The 22,097-nt window shown below is 40.0% G+C and overlaps 1 protein-coding gene across 5 annotated transcripts in view; it reads left to right on the top strand.

Annotated features, from left to right (window-relative positions):
* The window catches only part of SNRK (SNF related kinase), a 68,508-nt gene that overhangs the window by 14,255 nt on the left and 32,156 nt on the right, over positions 1-22,097 (top strand). For 4 of the 5 annotated variants that reach the window (XM_018066940.1, XM_018066942.1, XM_018066941.1 and 1 more), the window contains one exon: positions 2,917-3,604. In XM_018066940.1, the coding sequence (XP_017922429.1) occupies positions 3,016-3,604 (589 nt within the window). In that variant the 5' untranslated portion in view covers positions 2,917-3,015. The remainder of the gene's footprint in view (positions 1-2,916; positions 3,605-22,097) is intronic. The other variant, XM_018066944.1, reaches the window with a different exon arrangement.

Below are 22,097 nucleotides of genomic sequence, written 5' to 3' on the forward strand. Positions count from 1 at the left end.
CCTGGATTGGGAAGATCCCTTGGAGAAGGGATAGGCTACCCACTCCAGTATTCTGGCCTAGAGAATTCCACGGACTGTATAGTTCCTGGGGTCGCAAAAAGTTGGACACGACTGAACCACTTTCATTTCACTTCACTTTGAGGCAATGAAAAAGGGATATATATGTGTATCCAGAAAAGTACCCAAAAAGTGAATTCTTTGATAGTGAAAGTATTAGTCATTTTCCTACAGGGTAGCTTGTCATTAAGAAGATACCCTATGAGATTTTTCCCCATGAACTTGCTAGTAGATTAAAAATTATTTCATTGTGCCCTTTTGCTAACCCAGTTTTGGAAAGAGAAATGACAATGTGAATAGTGATTATCTGTGGGTGTCTGAGACCCTAAAAAAAGATCCCGCCCATATCTGTATATTCCTTTGTAATACATAAATCTTTAAAAAATGATTAAAATGTAAACCAACTGAAATTTGTTTATAAAGCCTTGATTTCGGTGCCACTTTCCAGGAATACATCTAAAGTGATAGATGAAAAAGTAAATATTATGTAACTTGGGGGCAGCCTGAAGAGGTTTTTTCTGAAAGCTAAAGCTGCATTTGTAAGCTTGTGCAATAGAAACATAAACTCAGGTAGAATTTGAAGAGTTATTACCTCCCTTATGATTAATCAAAGCTAAAGATTTAAAGATAGTTTTCTGCCTCCTGGAGTTAGCTTAGAATTTTGTTTTTGAAAATTAAATATGCTTAAATTAACTTTCTTTGGGGGAACTACTGTCCAAATAAAGCAAGCTTTTTCCTCTTGGATTTTCCTGTTATCAATAAAATGAGCAGCTCAGATGACAAGGATAATACGCAGTACAGAAGAAATTTGCTTTTTCTTCAAAGAGAAAGCCACATAAGCTGTATCTTAACAGTGCAGGTTTCTCATTTTTAAAAGTCTCAATAGAAACAGGATTTTGTTTCTGAAGTTAATTTGCAGAAACAGTGTAGAACAGTGGTTAAAAGCACAGACTTTGGTGAATCTCAGCTCTTTCACACACTGGCCTTATAGCCTAGGCCGAGTTACTCACTGGATTTGTGCCTCAAAATGAAACTAATAATCCTGTCTCTGGGGGCAATTTTCAATTAAGTGAAGCACTCAGAATTACTCTGAGGGTAATTTACAATTACAGAGGAGTTTGAGGTGGCCCCAGATATGTGATTCAGATCATTTTAGCCTGCATGGGAGAATGACTGTGAGAGTTTTTTTTTAACTTTCATGATATTGTTACCCTAAATATAATATTGTTTAGAATGGTCATATGTTTATAAGAGGTCTGCGCTTTGAAATAAGAATTTGGTTTGAACCTTCAGCACTTACCTGAAACACAGTGCTTTCTTGGCTATAAAATGGGAATAATACTGACCTCTTAGGGTTGCTAAGGTCCAGTGACACAGTCTAATCTGATTCAGGTTTTGCACTGAATATATATAGTGGGTTTTCAGTAAATGTTAACTGTTAGCTTTTTTCTGTTCTTTTAAGCAAAAATGAGATTTAAAGGTATTTAATGCTAGTGCTTTAAAAAAAAACAACTTTTATGTACATACAGTTTAGGTTTTGGGGATATTTTCACCTAAGTAGGGTAACTGCTCTAAGTACTGTTAATAAAAAGGTACTGAAAATGTGAAACTGCATATGGGAGCGCTAGAAAAGGTTCACTGCACGGATTAATGTGCACTAATAGGAAAGATCTAGTCTTAGGAGATGGCTGTATTTTTCATGGGATTTTGTATTCTATTTAATTTTTGTAAAAAAAGAAATTAATAGTGGGAGTTTAGTCTGTGAGATTTAAAATGATGTCTTAATTTGTATAATAAACGTTTAAAATTTTTTCTAAGTCAGGGTCATTTATAAGAACCTATTTCTGTATTTTAAGGTTTATACTGTAAAGGTTAAGAATTTTAAACTCGCATATAAAATGAGGTTTTTAAAGCCAAATAACCTTTAACATGCACACAGTTTAAACGCATGCTTGTGTGTTCTTGAAATGTATGCACATCGTGGTAGGTTTTGTTTGAGAGTTGGAAAACCATAAGAGAAACAAGAATAACGTATAAGCACAAAGAATAAGTACCCGTCAGTCAGCAAATATTAAAACACCTAATGTGTACCAGATACTGTTCTAGGTACTAGTGATGCAGGAGCAGACAATTTACTTGTAAATATTTTGAAAAAAGTTGCATTTCAGAATTTGAGAAAATGTTGATTACTTGTTCTATATAAAACACTGTTCTTGGCGTTAGCAGAGGGTAGAAATAAAACATGGACCCATAGAGTCCTCAAGGACCTTGAGGTCTCAGGGTAAAGATGTTGTGTACTGAAGGCTGTAAGATTAAGACCATGTGGGATGGAGGTGTTTCAGGTGCTTTGGAGATACAGGAGAGGGAGGTAGATGAAAATACCCCAGAAGGCTAAACTAGACTCTTCCGGGAGAGTCAGAAGTCTTTACTGAAGGGATTTTATATTAAATAGTGCTCATTTTGGAAGAGCAGGAAGAAGTTGTTGGTTTCTGTCCAAGTGTATATTTGTTGTGTTTTCCCCTTTTAGTCAGTCCCAGACTTCTTTTTTAAGATGCTAATTGGAAAATATTCTTCTTTAAACACTTTTTAAAAGCATATCAAACTTGCCAGTTTTCTTGTGACATCACCCAAAAATTGTTTCAACAGAGTAACTTTGTATCAGTTTGCAAAATGGCATTTAAATGATCAAGCTTTATAATGTAAACCCTAAATCTGTAAATAGGTAATTATAAATGCCCCTGACTCATTTTATGTCTCAATATATTTATTTCAAGCTTCTTATAAAACCAAATTTTCAAAAAGTGAAGCTATAAAAGGATAAGTTACAGAAAACTTAATTTTATTTCTCTTATTTTGTAGATGTCCATGACGATATTGAAAATGAATTCCTTATTTTCACCAGATATATGAGAAGATCCATTTTAAACAGTCTAAATATTTTTCTCACGTTGGCCCAGCATGGCAGGATTCAAGCGAGGGTATGATGGGAAGATTGCTGGATTATATGATCTGGATAAAACCTTGGGTCGAGGTCATTTTGCAGTGGTTAAACTTGCCAGGCATGTCTTTACAGGTGAAAAAGTGGCAGTAAAAGTTATTGACAAGACAAAATTGGACACACTAGCCACTGGCCATCTTTTCCAAGAGGTGAGATGCATGAAGCTAGTGCAGCACCCCAACATCGTGCGCCTCTATGAAGTGATTGACACCCAGACCAAGCTCTACCTTATCCTGGAACTTGGGGATGGAGGAGACATGTTCGACTACATAATGAAGCATGAGGAGGGACTTAATGAGGACTTGGCCAAGAAGTACTTTGCTCAGATAGTTCACGCCATATCTTATTGCCATAAACTCCATGTGGTTCACAGAGACTTAAAACCCGAGAATGTGGTCTTCTTTGAAAAACAAGGTCTTGTAAAGCTGACAGACTTTGGTTTCAGCAACAAATTTCAACCAGGGAAGAAGCTCACCACAAGCTGTGGATCTCTTGCATATTCTGCCCCAGAAATTCTGCTTGGTGACGAGTATGATGCACCCGCAGTAGGTGGGTACCTTTCAGTATTTGCTGTCTTGAATTCTACTGGCTGAAGTGTAGTTGGTCAAATCAGTTGTTGTTTATGTGAAAATAATTTCTAAGAGAATTTCTGTTAAATGGATCTTAGTAAACAGGTTGGGTTTCATGACTGCTGTGTTTCCCTAAAGCTGTCTGAGTTTATTTTACCTTATAGATAGCTAATGTCTAAAGTATATTTGTTAGCACAAAAGAAAAAGAGTAAGTTACCTTTTAAGATAACCTCTCATCGGCCTGTTTTGTTTGTATTTTTAGGGTCTGAGTGCTTTTCCTATCTTTTTTAGATACTTTTAGTTATTTCCTTCCTGTGAATACATTTAAACAGTCATGAGACCCATATTAGAAAGGTACTGTGAATATTACAGTGTATAGCGTGAAGAATTCTGGCATTGGGATCATTTATTGTGACCTTGAACAGTTTACTTGACCTCTCTGCTTTATTCATCATCCAAAGAATAGAATTAGATCAGATACGGGTATTGAATGTTATCTTGTTTACTTTTCACAGTGACCCCTGTGGTGGTTACTGTATCTTCTTGTATAAGATAGAAAGTTGATAACAGAGTGCTTGCTGTGTGGTAAAGTAGTGGTAGCTCTTGGCACTCCACCGGCCTGCTCCCTTCACTCTAACACTTCCTCACGCTCTTACTTGTCATGAGTTTCTCTGTTGTGACAGAAGTGTTTATTGCTTTTCAGCTTGTGTCAGTTTTGTCCCCTTGGAATCATATTTGTTGTGAAGGTCATTTAGGAATTTATTTTCAGTTTTTAAGGATTTGTTAATCTGAAGATGTGGTCAGCTTTTAAAATTTTAGGTTTAATCTTAGAAAAATAATCCTAATATTACATGCATATGATATCAAACTTCATAGATAATGAGCCTTTCATTTGCATTCTGATCGTTTAAAATACAGGTTATAGAAGGTTAAAGGTAAGCACTGAAGAGTGCTGATCTTATGCTGAATACTCTGTACACCAAGGCACTGTTTTTCATGTTAGACTATGTGGTTTCTACCCACTACAGATAACCAGGCTTCACTGAAGTCTTTCATTAGAATATTTGAGGCAGGCATCTTTTGATTAGTGGAGACTAATCTGAAAATGGAGGCAAGAATATGCAGATGAGGAAACATCAATGTGTCAACGTGGAAAGGATATTTAGCCTCACTAATAATCAAAGAAAGGCAAATTAAAACTGCAGAAAGACCCTGTTTCTTATTTTTCATATTGAGCAAAGCTGCTCCTGCTGCTGCTAAGTCGCTTCAGTCGTGTCCGACTCTGTGCAACCCCATAGACGGCAGCCCACCAAGCTCCCCCGTCCCTGGGATTCTCCAGGCAAGAACACTGGAGTGGGTTGCCATTTCCTTCTCCAATGCAGGAAAGTGAAACGTGAAAGTGAAGTTGCTCAGTCATGTCTGACTCTTAGCGACCTGATGGACTGCAGCCTACCAGGCTCCTCCGTCCATGGGATTTTCCAGGCAAGAGTACTGGAGTGGGGTGCCATTGCCTTCTCCGTTGAGCAAAGCTAAGGGCAGACAAAACCAAGTGTGGATAAGACTATACAACGTGAAGAACTCTTGTACTTTGTAGACAGCAGTTTGTCAGTAGCTAGTGAAGTTAAGTAGGCATGCTGAGACCCAGTGGCTCTGCTTCCTGTGTGTACACCGTAGAGAAGCTCTCATATATGCTGGAGATTTTCAAAAAATGTTGTTAGCAGTATTGACTGTTCATCAGCAGGAGAATAAATTGTTCGTTACTCATATGGTGAAACTATAGCTTAGTGAAATTTAATGAATTATCTCAACATGGCTGGAGTTTCACAAACTTGTTTAAGTGAGAAAATGAATAAAGAGAACATACAGTATTAGAACATTTATACAAAAGTTTAAAACATACAAAGCAGTATGAAACATTGTTTAGGACTCAGTACACGCAGTGAAGTATGAAGAACGTGAGAGATCGAGGTAGTTAACTTCTGAGGTGCAGGCCTGTCTGCAGGGTTTCAGCTGTATTGGTGATGCTCTGGGCAGTGAATGCACAGGTGTTCATTGTGATGTTTTTCCCCCTCCTCTTAAATACTGCATCATGGAACTTTACAGAAGTTTTTAAAAACGAAAAGAAAATTGTCTGAAAAGATAATCACCAGTCTGATAAATGGTTAACTTATGTTGGTAAAGTGAAATTGAGTAGAGTTCATTTTCATTATTTGTATTTATTTCCATGCATTTTGTGTAATTGTGTGGTTAAAATTACTATAGAATTGCTTTGAAAAACAAATGGAAAGTCACATTTCTGTTAAGGTAATATTAGTTTATTATGCCAAAATCAATCACTGATTTTTCACAGATATTTAGCAAAATTAGTTGGGGATAAAGATTAGAATCTATCACTTAATTATCAGATATTGTTAAGTAAAACAACTTTGGTTCAATTTTATAATTAAGTTTTTTAAGAGTAACTGATCCTCAGCATTGAAAATTCAGAAATTGTATTTTGTTATATTCAAAGATTCAAATTTGATTTTATTTAACTGTACTTTTTTTCTTCTGTATCATTACTTTTTCTTTCACTTTTTATTGTTTCTAGGACCTTTGAATTTCCCTTCTGATTTCTTTTTTAGTGTCTTGAAAGCTTTTTTCCTTTATTATCCTGATTTCTAATGAATACATCTAAGACTGTGTTGTCTTCCCCCACAGTCTGTGGTAACATCCCAGGAATTTCACTCTGCAGCCATTGTTATTCATCGCTAAACTTTACTGCTTTGTTTCTTGTTGAGATTTTTTGTTTTTAAAAATTCAGAATGGATACATTTATTCTTCCTTTTAGCTATTTGGTTTTAACTTCTAATTTTAGTATATTACAGTCAAATATGCCTGATTGGTTTCTGCTTTGGGAACTATTTTTAGATTTTCCGTGTGGTTTAGTACATAGTAATTTTTGGTTACGCTTCCCTATGTGATAAAAATATTTGTATTTTTGGTACATATAGAGTTTTTATACATAATTAAGATTGTTAATTATGTATTTTGTTCCATGTTTTTATTCTTATCTGTTATTTTTTGAGAGAATTATGCCAGTCCCCTACTCAAATCTGTCAATTTTGTATTTTAATCAGTTTTTGCCTGTACATGTTATTTTCATGCTGTGTTAGGTATATAAAAGTCTATACAATTTATTTTACCTGATGGATTATCACTTTTAGCGATCTGAAACTGTGCTTATTTGCTTATTGCTTTAAATCCCATTTGTCATTTTGTTTCAGGTTTATCTTAAACAATATGTAGCTTTATTAGGTGTCCATAATTCGTAAGACTTTTAATAGATGAATTTAGTCCATTCACATTTGTTTTTACTGGAATATTTGGACTTATTTGTACTATTTTGTATTTTTCATCTGCCTTATTATTTTGTTTTCACCTTTTGTCGTGTTTTGTTGGAGTATTGAAGTTCTCTTTGCTCCTCCTCTAGTGGTTTGCAAGATGTGCAGTCTGTTTCTCTGTATTAGTGTCTACTTGCAATGTCTAGAGTTAATATTTGTATCATTCCCTCTACCATACAGAAAACTATAGTTTGCTTTCACTTTCCTTTATTTGCTTTTATTTTATAAAGAATTTTTAATTTTGAACTTAATTTTACTAATTTTTTGGTTTACCACTGATTTGTCTCCTTTCTATCTTAGATTACTTTTGTTTTGTTTTTGATTTCTTTAGAGAAGATTTGTGAAAAGTTTTCCAAGTCTTTGTCTGAAAGTATCATCACATTTGAATGGTACTTTGACTGGGTATAGAAGTACATAGTGAGAATCGTTTTCTTTCCAACTTTAGAGATACTCTCCCGTCATCTTTTGCGTCAGATGCTGCGGGGGCAGAGTCTCACGTGAGGTTACTTTTGTTTTCGTTGTTGGGCTGTGCTTTTCGTGTGATCTGCGGTGCATAGCTTTGCTTCTGGAAATGCTGTACTCAGTGGTTTTCTTGGGTGCTCTGCTTGGTGCACTTGGTTCTTGTCTCCTGTTGCTCATGTGTGCTTGGTGCTTGGGGATTGTTAGTTGTGTGCTTAACTTCTTTATTGTTTTTTGGAGATTCTCTAGTAGTCTGCAGATACAGTGTCTGAGTAACCGCCAGTTGATGTGGGGGAGGAGCAGAGGGTGGCCTGGTATCTGGCCTTAGTATCTGACTGACAGTCAGTACACCTCTGCCTCTGTGCCCACAGCCACTACCCCCACCTGGAACAAATACCTGCCTGTTCATGCTCAGCGAGTTACAGAGTGAGAGAACTGGAGTCATTCTCTTTTGAATTTTCTTTTGTGGATTCATTCTTGCAGTGACTGTCTTAAGTGCAAGCCTTTCCTGTTTCCAGACCGTCTTCTGGAAAGGACCAGCACGGATGCTTCTGTCAGCTGGCTCCTCTTTTCTGATCCCGTGTGCCGTCTTCCTTTGCTGTCATGTCTAGAGACTAGTGGGGAGGAGGAGAGCTGGATCATACTCAGGGAGCTGTTGATTGCAGTTGCCTCTGTTGGCTTTCAAGAATGTGAACTAAGTTGACTTCTCTGAATTAGAAGGGAAAAGGGAAAAAATGGGATTATTCAGTCAAGAATACTGGAGTGAGCTGACAATTCCTCCTCCAGGGGATCTTCCCGACCCAGGGATCGAACCTGCTTCTCCTGCATTGGCAGGGGGTTTCTTTACCACTGAGCCACCAGGAGAAGACTTTACTCTGCTTTAAAAAGCAAAACTATACTTTATAGGTTTCTTCAAATATAGAAACTCTAAAATGAAAAAACTGTTTCTTAGATCATGCACAGAACTTTTCAGATGTAAAACCCTAACATTGTTTATATCTTTCTACTTCACTACATTTTTTAAGTTTAGTTTCAAGTTAAAATGAACTAGATTTGATATCGAAAACTTTATCATCTCACTTGAGATTCAGAGGCTTCCAGGGAAGTTACAGTTTTGGAACTGAAAACCCCTGTATTAGATGCTTCCTAGTTTATAGACAAACAGTTTCAAGGATGAAATATTAGGTCTCTTCATTAGCTTATTATTTGCTAAATTAACATGCAGGAGAAATCATTGAAAGCTAAATTATGTAAAACGTGGCACCATGTTAATACAGTGCAAAGGTTTGGACGTAGAAGTCAGTGTGTATAAGCTTTTGGGGATGTAAACAGAAAATCTGAATACACTGTCCACAATTTGCAGTTCAGTATTTAATATTGATTATTCATGTATGGAGTTAGAAGAAGTGTCCTCATGCATGTGAGTATGCAGAAAACTAGAGGTCTTTTTATAAATCTATGTTTTGTCCCACATTAACATATTACTCTCAGTAAACTAGGAATAGAGGGGAACATTCTCAACTTGATAAAGAACATCTTCAAAAATCTACAGCTAACATACTTAATGATGAATGACTGAATGCTTTCATCTTGATGCTTTCCAAGTTTGGAAACAAGACAAGGATGTTCACTCACCACACTTGAGTGCAGTACTAAAAGGCATACAGAGTGGAAAGGAAGAAATAAAACCACCTCAGTCTGCAGATGACATGATTTTCTGCCTTGAAAATCTCGAGATGTATATTTACAGAAAAATTCCTAGGAACGATAAGTGAATTCAGCAGGATCACAGGATACGAGATAGCACACAAAAACCAATTGCATTTCTCTATATTAAGAAACATCTGGAGCCTGAAATTAATATATTTACAGTCCTATGAAAGAAAATTTATGTATCTAAGAAAACACATATAACAAAATAATTTATGCTGAAAAATGCAAAATGCTAATGAAGGAAATTTAAAAAGTCTTAAATGAATGGAGAGATGAATCATATTCATGAATTGGAAAACCAGGTAGTACAGATGTCACTTCTTCCCAATGGATCCATACGTTTAATCCAGTTCCTGCCACAAGCCCTGCAGGGTTTTTGACGACATAGACAACATTATTCTAAAACTTGTGTGGAAAGGCCACGGACCCAAAATAGCTAAAACAGTTATGAGAAAGAAGAGCTGGAGAGGAATCGCTATTACACCACTCTGGAAAATAGTTTGGCAGTTTCTTATAAAACTAAATGTATACTTCCCATACAACTCTGCAGTTGCACTCTGGGAGTTTATTTTCACATGAAAATCTGTATGTGGTTGTTCGTAGGAACTTTATTTGTAATAGCCCCAAACTGGAAACAGGCCACAGGTCCTTCAGTGGGTGAAATTGTGGTGCATCCTTGCCCTGAAATGCTGTGCAGCAATAAAAAGGAACAAGCGATTCATTGAACAGCCTGAATGGATCTTAAGAAAATTACGCTGAGTGAAAAAATGCCAATCTCAGAAACTTACATACCGCATAATTCCCATTTATATAACTCTTGAACTAAAATTATAGAGATGGAGGACAGACCTGCAGTTGCCACAGGCTGGAGACGATGGTGAGTATGTAGTTATACAGGGATAGCATGAAGGAGTCTTGGGTGATGGAGCACGTCTGCATCTGATGTCATTAGATGAATCTGTACCTGGGATGGAATTGCATGGACGCTACACACAGATGACTGGATGTAACGCAGGGAAACCCGAATGAGCTCTGTGGAGTACACCAGTCAGTGTCCTAGTTGTGGTGGTGTGCTAGAGTTAAGTAAGCTGTTGCCGCGGGGAAAATTGGATGAAGAGTACATGGGACCTCTCTGTGCTTTTTTTTTTTTTTTTGTGGGGGGGAGCAACTCTTGTGAATCTATAATTATTTCAAAATAAAAAGTTAAAAAATACTTACTATTCTTTGCCTAAAGTGAAAGTGAAGTCGCTGAGTCGTGTCCAACTCTTTGCAACCCTATGGACGGAGGACCCTGGTAGGCTACAGTCCATGGAGTTTTCTAGGCAAGAATACTGGAGTGGGGTGCCATTTCCTTCTCTTAGGGGAATCTTCCCAACCCAGGGATTGAACCCAGGTCTCCTGCATTGCAGGCAGATGTTTACCACCTGAGCCATCAGGGAAGGCAAGTATTTCAATGTAGATGTTCCTGAGCTGTTGTGTAGGGGTTGTTTTTACTTTATTTATTTTTAATGATAATGCCTTATTTTGGTCTGCGAGTGAAGGTCGCCACGGCAGAAACACACTGCATTTTTTCATTGCTACCAAATTACTTTTATATTGTATTTTAAAAAATAAAACCAATTGTAAAACCAGATAATCAGCCAAAAATTACCCTGTATCCATGGAGGCCAGAGCATTTAACCTTCACAGTGCTGAAAATAACGTACTCGCGTTTATTTTGGAGAAGTGGTTCTTAGGATTTTCTGACTCCGTGATGCCTTAACATCTGACGAAGTCTATGGACACATCTTAGAATTGTGTTCTTTTTCATAATTCTTTTCTTTGTCCTGACTTACTGCATATGAAGAACATCTCAAAATCCAGTGTGAATTTAGAAATGACTGTCTGGTCTCCCTGAAAAGAATTACCTTTTATTGTCAAAAAGTAGATCAGTGAAACATAAACTCAGACATTCTTGACTGTTAATTTATATGCTAATTATATCTTGTATAATATTCGGGAAATCTTGGTGTATTTAAGCCCAGAGCTGTAGTTAAGCTGAGGCCACGTATAATGTGCTTACAGCGGTTGCTCCTCAGTCTGCTCTAGTCCTGTGAGGAAATATCTCTGCACGCTCTTAACCATGAAAGAGTCTGTCAGAGGGCTTAGGGAATGGGAGCCACCAAAAGACCTGTGATCCTAGTATTGTGTGTATAAGACATTTAAACATTCTCTCTGACATTTTTTTTTTAAAGGATTTCTCCTTCCTATGGAGATAGTGCAGCCTAACCTAGACTTTGTGACAGAACTTTGGAATAATCCAGAAAGATGTGAACAAATGAGAGATGTTTTCATAGGTTTCCATCAGTCTGCCACTATAGCTTCTACCGTGAATTCCTTGCTTTTATGTCAGACTGGTCACAGGAAAGCTGTTTGTGTACTCGCTAAACGCCCTTGCCAGGCTGCACCACATCTGTGTACAGTTTCATTTTTCTCAGTTGTCACTTATTAGAGACAGATGCCTTTGTAATGTTTCAGTATTTTTCGACTTGAACCTTTTCTTCCCAGTCAGAATCTGGCTAAATTTTATATTACTTATTCTTATCCTGTTTGTCATTTGGACATAGGGTCTTGATGAGTGTAGGTTGGAAGACTTCAGGCGTGTGTCAGAGTTTTAGGGAAGATTTATGCCTCTTCTGTGTGTAGGTAAGGAAGTTTGGTCCTTTTTAAAGTAGCACCTTGTTTTACTCTAAAAAGGAGACGTAGAACCTACTTGTGTGAGTGTGCCCAGCATGAGCTGCACTGGACTCTGGGGCTCAGGCCTAGTCACACGGGTAGCACCTGCCGAGAAGTGAAAGACACATCCGTAGAAATGTGGCACACACCTTCCACAACCCACTGTGACACACAGGGTCACATGCTCTGAAAGGTACTTTTTCAAAGTATAGTGCCATCACTTGTCATATAAAACCAAAAGAAAAAATGAAAATCCATCCCTAAACTTTCTGAAGTTTCACATGCTTAAGAGAAATGAAAATTATTTCAGAAATCACAATTAAAAATTGATCTGGCATGAGCCCTTTGACTGTGTGGATCACAATAAACTGTGGAAAATTCTGAAAGAGATGGGAATACCAGACCACCTGACCTGCCTCTTGAGAAACCTGTATGCAGGTCAGGAAGCAACAGTTAGAACTGGACATGGAACAACAGACTGGTTCCAAATAGGAAAAGGAGTACATCAATGCTGTATATTGTCAGCCTGCTTATTTAACTTACATGCAGAGTACATCATGAGAAACGCTGGACTGGAAGAAACACAAGCTGGAATCAAGATTGCCGGGAGAAATATCAATAACCTCAGATATGCAGATGACACCACCCTTATGGCAGAAAGTGAAGAGGAACTAAAAAGCCTCTTGATGAAAGAGAAAGAGGAGAGTGAAAAAGTTGGCTTAAAGCTCAACATTCAGAAAACGAAGATCATGGCATCTGGTCCCATCACTCCATGGCAAATAGATGGGGAAACAGTGGAAACAGTGTCAGACTTTATCTTTTTGGGCTCCAAAATCACTGCAGATGGTGATTGCAGCCATGAAATTAAAAGACGTTTACTCCTTGGAAGGAAAGTTATGACCAACCTAGACAGCATATTGAAAAGCAGAGACGTTACTTTGCCAACAAAGGTCCATCTAGTCAAGGCTATGGTTTTTCCTGTGGTCATGTATGGATATGAGAGTTGGACTGTGAAGAAGGCTGAGTGCCGAAGAATTGATGCTTTTGAACTGTGGTGTTGGAGAAGACTCTTGAGAGTCCCTTGGACTGCAAGGAGATCCAACGAGTCCATTCTGAAGGAGATCAGCCCTGGGATTTCTTTGGAAGGAATGATGCTAAAGCTGAAACTCCAGTACTTTGGCCACCTCATGCAAAGAGTTGACTCATTGGAAAAGACTGATGCTGGGAGGGATTGGGGGCAGGAGGAGAAGGGGACGACAGAGGATGAGATAGCTGGATGGCATCACGGACTCGATGGACGTGAGTCTGAGTGAACTCTGGGAGTTGGTGATGGACAGGGAGGCCTGGTGTGCTGCGATTCATGGGGTCGCAAAGAGTCGGATATGACTGAGCAACTGAACTGAACTGAGCCCTTTGTAAGTAAAAGCACTTGATTTGTTCGTAAAAGCACTTATTAGTTCTGTCTTCTTAGTGCTTTGGCTTTAAATGTGAATGTTTTTTAATTTGAGGAGGAAGCAATGCCTTGAGTAAAATCTTTTGGGTTTTATAAATAAACTGTTATTGAATTTAATGTCTATAAGGAAGATTCTTGAGCAGAAAGTGTCAGGTGTGGTATAGTCTTATGGGTACCCTGTAGATGGGGTTTTTTAGGCTATCTCCACTGTTGATTTCTTAATGAAAAGTTTGAGAGACATGATAGAAATGATTTGCATGTTTTTGATGTTTTCCTTATTGCCTTTTTAGCCGTGGTTCTTACTGTGTAATAAGGTCAGATCAAATGAAACAGATGACTCTGTTTTGAAAAGTATAACTTACTGTCAAGTGGTATGGTGAGATTTAAACCGGTGGTTCTTAACTCGTCACTCCCCAGTTTCACTGGGGGAGATTTAAAAAAGAAATGTCTGGGCAACCCTGCTAGAGATTCTGATTCTGATAGTCGTTGGGTGAGGCCCCCCCTCACCCCCACACCAGAAGCTTCATGAGATTCCAATAAGCATCCAGCCTTGCCTACCACTGATTCGAATCCATAGAATCAAATGTTTTCAGCCACTAGTGAAAAAACAGATTCCCAGTATTCTAATGTTCTTTAGAGAATCAGTAAGGAAAAAAAAATTTTTTTAACGTTTAGGTTCAACAGTGAGACTGTGGATTCATTTTGATGTTGATAATGGAGCTTAATTTCTCCCCTCCACCTCCTGCCCCCCATTTTTAGGCACACTGTGCTCATTCAGTGAAAACCAATTTCAGGTCCCTTTGAAAAGTTTTCTGATGCTTCTCCACTGCCTGGAACTTGAAGCTAAACACTCATCAGGGTCCCCTTGTCCTGAGGAACCCAGAGACTGTCCTGCCTACTTCCTTTCCACAGTGGTCAGAAGGTTGCTTCACTGCATCGCTCAGAATCAGTTTCTTCGTGCAGAAGATGTGCGGTACCTTTGCGATTTTCTCAGGGCTCTGCTGACTGTTAACTAGACAGGGGTTTCATTTTGTTTTAGGTGGATCTTAGTGCACCTCTTACTCCCTGTAAAATCCTGTAGAAAGACAAAGGTGTGCAGAGCCGGTAATTGCAGGTCCTGTTCGAATAAAAACCGGAAATTTGTTCACCTACGTTTGTGTGTGTGTCTGTTGTCCGAGGAGGTCAGGTTCGGGCTGGGGTGTGTGTCCCTCTCTGAGGAAGCGGGGGAGAGAAGGGATTCCAGCAGCAGCTCTCCTTTCCCCGTGCTGCTGCCCTTCTCGGGCCCTGACAGTTCCGGGGAGAGGCGGCCGCTGGGGCTGGGGCAAGGGCCCAAGAGCTGGGGTTGTCCGCAGCTCTAGGGAGAGCTAGCTGTAGGGAGGGGCTCTCTTGGGTCTGCAGCCTGAGGCCGCTGTCTCGGGCACCCAACGCCCAGGAGGAACACAGTGCTGCTTCAGTGCCTCTGAAAACAGGAATCTGTTACGTCACTCCTGCGCTTGGAACATCTTAAAGGCTTGCCATTTCACTTAGTCAAAACGGCATCCTCACCGTGGCTGGCCTGGCGTTTGAGGTTGGTTCTCCCATTTCTTTCCTGACTTTCCCTCCCAGTTTTCCCTGTCATTGCTCAGCCGCCTGGCCCGCCAGTCACCCGCCTCCTGCTCCAGGCCTGCTCTCAGGCCTCTCCTTCCCACCGCTCCGCTCTCACTCACTGCCCTCTGTGCTCTGGGGGTCAGAGTAGTTCCTGCCCTAGGGGTTGTTGTAGGGATTAGGTGAATGGAGACCCTGGGGAGTCAGCCTTCAGCCATCAGCTGTAAGTGTCTCTGCACAGCCACCTCTGGAGAGAAACCTGACTCCTTGCATTTCTGTGGCGCTGCAGTGGCCTCCTTTTCCTACCTGGGGTGCTCTCTCCTCTGGGAATGTGTCCTGGCGGAATTTCTGAAGCGCTGGCTGCCTGGGGAAACTGGGAGGAAGGGCAGGGCTGTGTACATGTGCTTTCTCGCTCTTGTTTGTAGCTGTGAGTAACTTTCAGAATGTTAGGTGTGTGTTGAGGGAGTAGGTTGACTTCTGAAGAAGGGTGTGTGTGTGTGTGTGTGTGTGCGTGTGTGTATGCGCGCGCGTGTGTGTGTGTGTGTGTGTGTGTTTTAGGTTTTTCTTTTAAAGAAAACACTGAAGGTCCTGGTATTTACTTGATAACTGCTTAGTTTCTTGCAACTTCAGAAGAGTCGTCCAGAATATCCAAAACACTAACACATATAAAAACTGAAGCCACTTGTCTTCACCACTTATCTTCACTTCAGGTGTGACATAGGAACCTTTGGGGTGTTGGAAATGTCAGACTTGGTTGTTTTTTAAGCCTTTTATTTGTGGAGAGAAATATGCACCTGTTAAAGACTAGTTTGCAGAACAAAGAATCAGAATAATCTCAGTGACACAGGAAATTCGGAACCCTTTCAGTCAGAATGCACACTGTTGGACAGACTCAGAGCTCCAGATGCCCCCAGAGTGACTGTGTTTAAGACTGTGCGGGATGTGTGTGTGCTTCTCCCAGGGCTCTGGGCTCCAGCCCTCTCCTGCGTGCCTCCTGAGGCGGGCCTGGCGGGGCTCATCAGTGACAGGCCCCCGCTTCCTGGGGAGACCCTGCCCAGCGGGTCCTGGAGCTGTTGTGACCCCCAGGGCGGCCGTCAGGACAGGCTTTCACTGTCACCTTAACACACGGCTCACTGACTCCTTTCAAGGGCTGTGACTTCCTTCAGTCAGATCCGCATGGTAGCATTGGCTTTGGTAGAGAAAGGTGGCTCACTCGTGGCACAGGGCGCCTGGAGCTAGGCCAGGTTCATCAGCAGAGACCCTGTGGAGCTGATGCTTCGATACAGCCATGATGCCAGTTCGTGTCCTCCACCAGTTTTCATTTCTTAGTCCCACCGTTCTGTGTATCCCTTTTTCTGTATAATCTGCTGTGTGTCTGGAAGTCATTGGTATATCTTAAGTGTTTTTATTGATTTATTGGCCTGACAGTGATTTAGTTAAAATTAAACCCAGTATAAGGCACTGCCTAATTTAATATTTTAGAACTTTTAATTCAGAATTATTAATGTTATTTTAAAATATTTATATATCTGGCTGCATCAGGTCTTAGTTGTGGCATGTGGGATCTTAGTTCCCCAACCAGGGATCAAACCTGCCTCTGCTGCATTGGAAAGCAGATTCTCAGCTGCTGGACCACCAGGAAAGTCCCCTAATTCAGAATTCTTTTAAACCCTGAAACCTAAGGAAAAATTGTGGGTCCCCAGCATTTGTGGCAACATCTGATGAGTAGGAAAATAAGACTGTGAAGTTAGATCCTCCTCACAAATACACCCCCAGTCCCCCTGGTGCCTGAGGTGCAGCCGGGCACAGAGTAGGCACTCTGGTTTGTTGGATAAAAACAAAGGCTTTTAAATGGCTTAAAAAAAAAAAGGTGATGAGATGCAGAGGACATGCATCCTGTTGGCCTTTTCCCTTCAGAGTTGGGTGGCATGATGCCAAGCACAATTGCTCCAGATGGCGAGCTTGTCCTGCGTGCTCAGTAGTGAGGTTGTGGAGAGAGGAAACTGTTTGTTTCCATCTTGTCTATCTATGTTCCATCCTCATCTCCTGGTAAACACAACGAGCTCTTCCTGTTTGTTGAATAAACATTGCAGAGATGAAGGAATGAAAATTTACTGTCTTCTAAACTTCTTAACAAAGTTGAGTTGTGGCTGCCCTCCCTGACTCTTCCTGATCTCTTTGGTCACATCATACCTCCTTTTTCTCGCCTTCTGTTTGGATATTTAATGAGTCCTAGACTCACCATGAGTCTGATGAGAGCTGTGGTGCTTCTTTGGGAGAAATGCGGAGGTGCAGTTTCCCAGGTGTTTTATGAACCATCATGAAGCCCTTTTTAAAATCTGACCTTGGAGCCGCATAAAAAGCGGGCCCACAGCTTTTTGAGAGAAAGGATGAGCACAAGCATGACTGCAGGAAACCTTGGGGCTTAAAATACAGGTGCAGCATCGTGGCCTTGGTTTTTGTGCGTAACTCTTAAAGAGTTCTCATTTTCCTTATTGAGTTTTCAGTTTCCTAGCTATGACTTGGGAAGATGGTAATGGAAAATTGGAGGTAAAGTTTTAGAAAGGGCTACTTCCAAAAGGAACGTCATGTCATTTGAGGGAGCACTGTTGTATTTTTAAAAGCTAAAATAGATTGGGTTGGTTATTGGGTATGTTTGATATGATTGTTTTTTTAAGATTTTTTTGATGTGGACCATTTTCAAAGTCTTTATTGGGTTTGTTACAATAGTGCTTCTGTTTTATGATTTGGTTTTTTGGCCCTGAGTCATGTGGGATCTTAGTTCGCTGGCAGGGATTAAACCTGCACCCCCTGCATTGGAAGGTGAACTCTGAACCACTGGACTGCCAGGGAAGTCCCATGATTAAAAAAAAAAGCCAAACAAAAAACCCACATACTCATTTTTGTGTTGTAACAGGTTTTGTGTATTAATTCTACACCGACATTTGGAGGTTCTTGTTACAGTGTAAGGGAACATGGATCGGGAGCCCCAGTAGATGTAGCGAAGCCCCTCAGATGGTGGGACCCCGTGTTCCAGGGTGTGGAGCCCTGTTTTGTACTCAGTGGTCGTTTCTAGAGGGCAGAAACTGATTCAACAAATCCTTAAGAGACTAGTGTATACAGATACCAGCTGATTGATACATCAGACATTAAATATCAGTTCACTGTAAGCTTACATTCGGGCATCACAGTAGTTGTATTTTCTTAACCTTACCTGTTTTTCAGAGTTTTATAAAGCATGTTATACCTAAGGTGCTCTTGTAGTGTATTAAAAGTTGATTGGGCTTAATCTTCTCAGGAACTTTTGTGATCCATTGAAACTCTGGAGGTCATATGATTCTTGTTTGAGTTGCTGCCTCAGCTCTAGAAGGGGCTCTTTCCCATCTGGAATTTTAGTCACCTATTCCTCTTGTTTCCAAGGCTTCAAAAACATGATTCTGAAAGTTATCATTTTGTTTCTAGTTGTTAGAGCAGGGCCATCGGTCTGCTGTAGCCCATTCTTCTCTCCCTGGAAGCAGAAGATTCCCAGAGGTTTTATTTTTATTTATTTATTTTTTCCCAGAGGTTTTAGATTAGTCCGAATTTTTTCCTCAATCATGAGTTTGTGGGTGGGGCACAGTGCCATCTGTCCCTCGGACAGTTGTATTATCAAGTTGTCAGTAAACAGCTTGATAAATTCTTGGATTTACCATCTAGCTTCAGTAGTGAGATCATCAGTCAGCAGAGGCAAGACTAGAAAAGGGCTTGTGTTCTGTGATTTCCTAGCCTTTGACTCTATGAGCTGCTCTCTGGAGTAAAGGGAGCAGCTTTTCATGTGGTGAGGAGGCTTTCTCAAGTTGTGTTGTTTTAGGTAGGATAAGTGAACTTCAGAATCCTTAGCCATCTGTGTCTCATACCAGTTAGGGAACTACTTACTGATCACTTTCTTTAGATGAATCTTGAGTTGTCCCAAATACAAGAGAGCACCAGAAAGCAAGCAGATAAAGGCTGGTGGGATGTTGACATGGGCTGTCCTCGGCCAGGTGGAAAGCTCATGTATTTTGTTTACAGTTATCATTTTCAGAGTCTTACTCATATCCTTATTCATTAGTTAATTTTACATAAAATTTTAGCAAGATAAATAAATTTGTTTTTCTAACCTTCAGCTCACAGGTAACACAGGGACTTCCCAGAGGCCAGCACACTGATAGCAACAAGAATTGAGGGAAGAATCATGAAATTGTAATCAGCAACTCTTACTTTCGTCCCTTTGTTTGTTGTCTAGAGTCCAGGCTTTTACCTGGGCCGGTGGGCACTTTGGAGGTAGAGTGAGAGACGTGGGAGCATTCTAGAATGGGAGTCCTAGATGGAGGATAAGGTGGGGCCATCTTTATAAGCCAGATGTTCATTATTTTCTCTGTAAATGAATGAGCAGAGATGAACTGTGGCAAGACCCAGCACACAAAGGGCAGCAGAGCCGTGTCTCCTGGAAATTCATGACCAACCTGTAAGGTCTGACTACACTTCCTATACCACTCAGCAGGTCTTACTTCACTGCCTAGCACAGTGCCTGGCATATACTTGCTGAACACTCACATCAGTTTCTGCTTGTGGCCCTTTAGTGTAGGGACTGATGCTGGTGATTTAAGTGATGCAGAAAAAAAGAAAGAGGCCCTAATGATTTAAAATTCTTCCATTATCAGAAGGCATCCTAGGAAGAATTATTAGTAAGTTATACCGGAGTAATTAAATATTTTGAGAAGGAGGGATGATAGATCCCTGCCTGTGTCATATGTCATAGTAAATTCCAGGTGAATTCAGGATTTGTATATGAAGAATTAAGCTCCTCTAGAGTTGAATATTCATAAGATCTTGGCATTTCTAAACAGGAATCATAAGAAATTGGTGATAAATATGATTACTTTATGGGTATGGTGCATACATGTTTAAAGTTATAATGGGAAAAAACAGGGGAAATAATTTGTAATATAGACAACTATTCTTTCTATAGAATGCGCTCTTAAGAAATCATTGAGAAAACTCTCAAGACAAATGCAAAGAGTTGCTTTACAAGTCATAAGAATAGCCAGTGAAGAAGGAAAAGGTTAACCTTAAAGTAGTTAGCATATCTGGTACTTAGGGTAAAGGTACAATAATCCAGACTATGTGGGGGCTCCTCTGGTGGTCCAGTGGTTAAGACTTCACCTTCCAGTGAAGGGGGTGCAGGTTTGATCCCTGGTCAAGGAGCGAAGAGCCCAGAACCCCAAAACAGAAACAGTATTGTAACAAATTTAATAAAGACTTAAAAATAAAAGACTATATGGTATTTTAAAAAAAGGATTATGTGAGCCAGTGGAATTGAATAAAGAATCTGTAAATGAACACACACATATTGTTTGATAGTTTCCAATAGAATGAACATACAACCCAGCAAGCCCACTCGTAGGTGTTTACCCAAGGCAAATGAAAAAAAAATTTTTTTTGGCAAATGAAAATTTAAGTTTGCACAAGTACCTGTACATACATGTTTTTAGTGACTTTATTAATAACTATCTCAAGCTTAAATAAGCTGTGGAACACCTGTGCAAAGGGATGCCACTCAGCAGGAAGAAATGATGAATTATTGGCACGTGCAGCAACATGGACAGATCTCAGATGCATCAGTGAAGGAAGCCAGCCTGCAGACAGGACACACTGCATGAGTCCATTTATGGGCAAGACTTTCGGGACGTAAGACAGACCCACTGTTGCCAGGGGCTGGGCTGGGAGGAGGAGTCATCTGCAGGGCGGCACCGGGAACTCTCCAGAGTGATGCTCGAGATCTCTGTGTGCCTGCTGTGGTGGCGGCTCCGTGACCGCTTCTGTTAGAACTTGCAGAGGTGCACACTAACAGTGGTGAACTCCAGTGTGTGTCAGTTTTACATTGGAGAAATCGGGGGAAATAACCAGGACAGTGCAGATGAAAACAAATCTGGAACATCGTTAGCCTCTCTATTAATAATAGGCTAATAGGAAAGATTGTGGTATTGGGACGTGGAGGCCTACCTCAGGCTGCCAATGAAATCTGTCATTAAACACATACCTCAAAATCTGAAGAAAGTAAATGTTAACTTTTAAAAAAACAGGAAATATGTGGTTTTATTTGGGAGAGCTTCTTAGGTAAAGCTTTAACATGAAGGAATCTAACAGTTATAATTCTCTGTAGGACCAACCAGATTGTACGTTTATTGTAATCCCTAGAAAGATATATTGATTTTTTTTTAAACATAGGAAAATATCCTGTGTACCGTCACTGAGTTGTGTCCGATTCTCTGCGACCCCATGGGCTGTAGCCCACCAGGGTCCTCTATCATGGGATTTCCCAGGCAAGAATACTGGAGCGGGTTGTCATTGCCTTCTCCAGGGGATTTTCCTGACCCAAGGATTGAACCCCGGTCTTCTGCACTGCAGGCAGATTCTTTACCGGCCAGGCCACCAGGGAATTAATTCCATGCATTTTAAAACCACATGGCTAGTTTAGGCTTTATGCATAGAGAACTAACCAAAACGCACATTTCAAGAACTCATATTTTGAATTTTTGAACCTTTTTTTCATATAGAGCAAGTACACTATGTTAAAGTTTTATTTCTTTTTATCCTCAAATGAGGATGTTAAAATCTCTTGACATGTTTAACATTTTAGGGAGTATAGAGAAATGCTGTGTTCCGTTAAAGGACACACCTCATTTGACTTTGTGCCTCCGCACCCAAAAAGCTGGCTTGGCTGCATTTTCAAAGAGAATCGCAAGAGTCAGCATATGCAGGTGATTTTTATTAACTGGTGTTTTAATGGCTTATATATTTGTCTCATGTTAAAACACCTCAGGCTTACACAAAAGGCTTAGTGTTTTTAAAATCAGTTTAAGAAAACATGAAAATGTTCCACTAGCTATTAAACTAAAGCATCAAGTTAGTGGAGACTTCACATTTATTCTTCAGTCTGCATAATTGATATTGTCTGAGATGACAATTTTTAGGTTTGGTACTGAACTTGAACATTTTTTACTTTCTGGATCAGAGTCAAATTGTGACATCACTTCGCATTTGTCATAATCCTGTAAAATCACTTCTTAAAATGAAATCCGAGTCCCCGAAGTGTCTGTGATGTGGCGGTGTTCCCGGGCACACCCTCTCCTTGAAGAGTACCC

This window comes from Capra hircus, chromosome 22, assembly GCF_001704415.2.
Source record: "Capra hircus breed San Clemente chromosome 22, ASM170441v1, whole genome shotgun sequence".
Lineage (NCBI taxonomy): Eukaryota > Metazoa > Chordata > Mammalia > Artiodactyla > Bovidae > Capra > Capra hircus.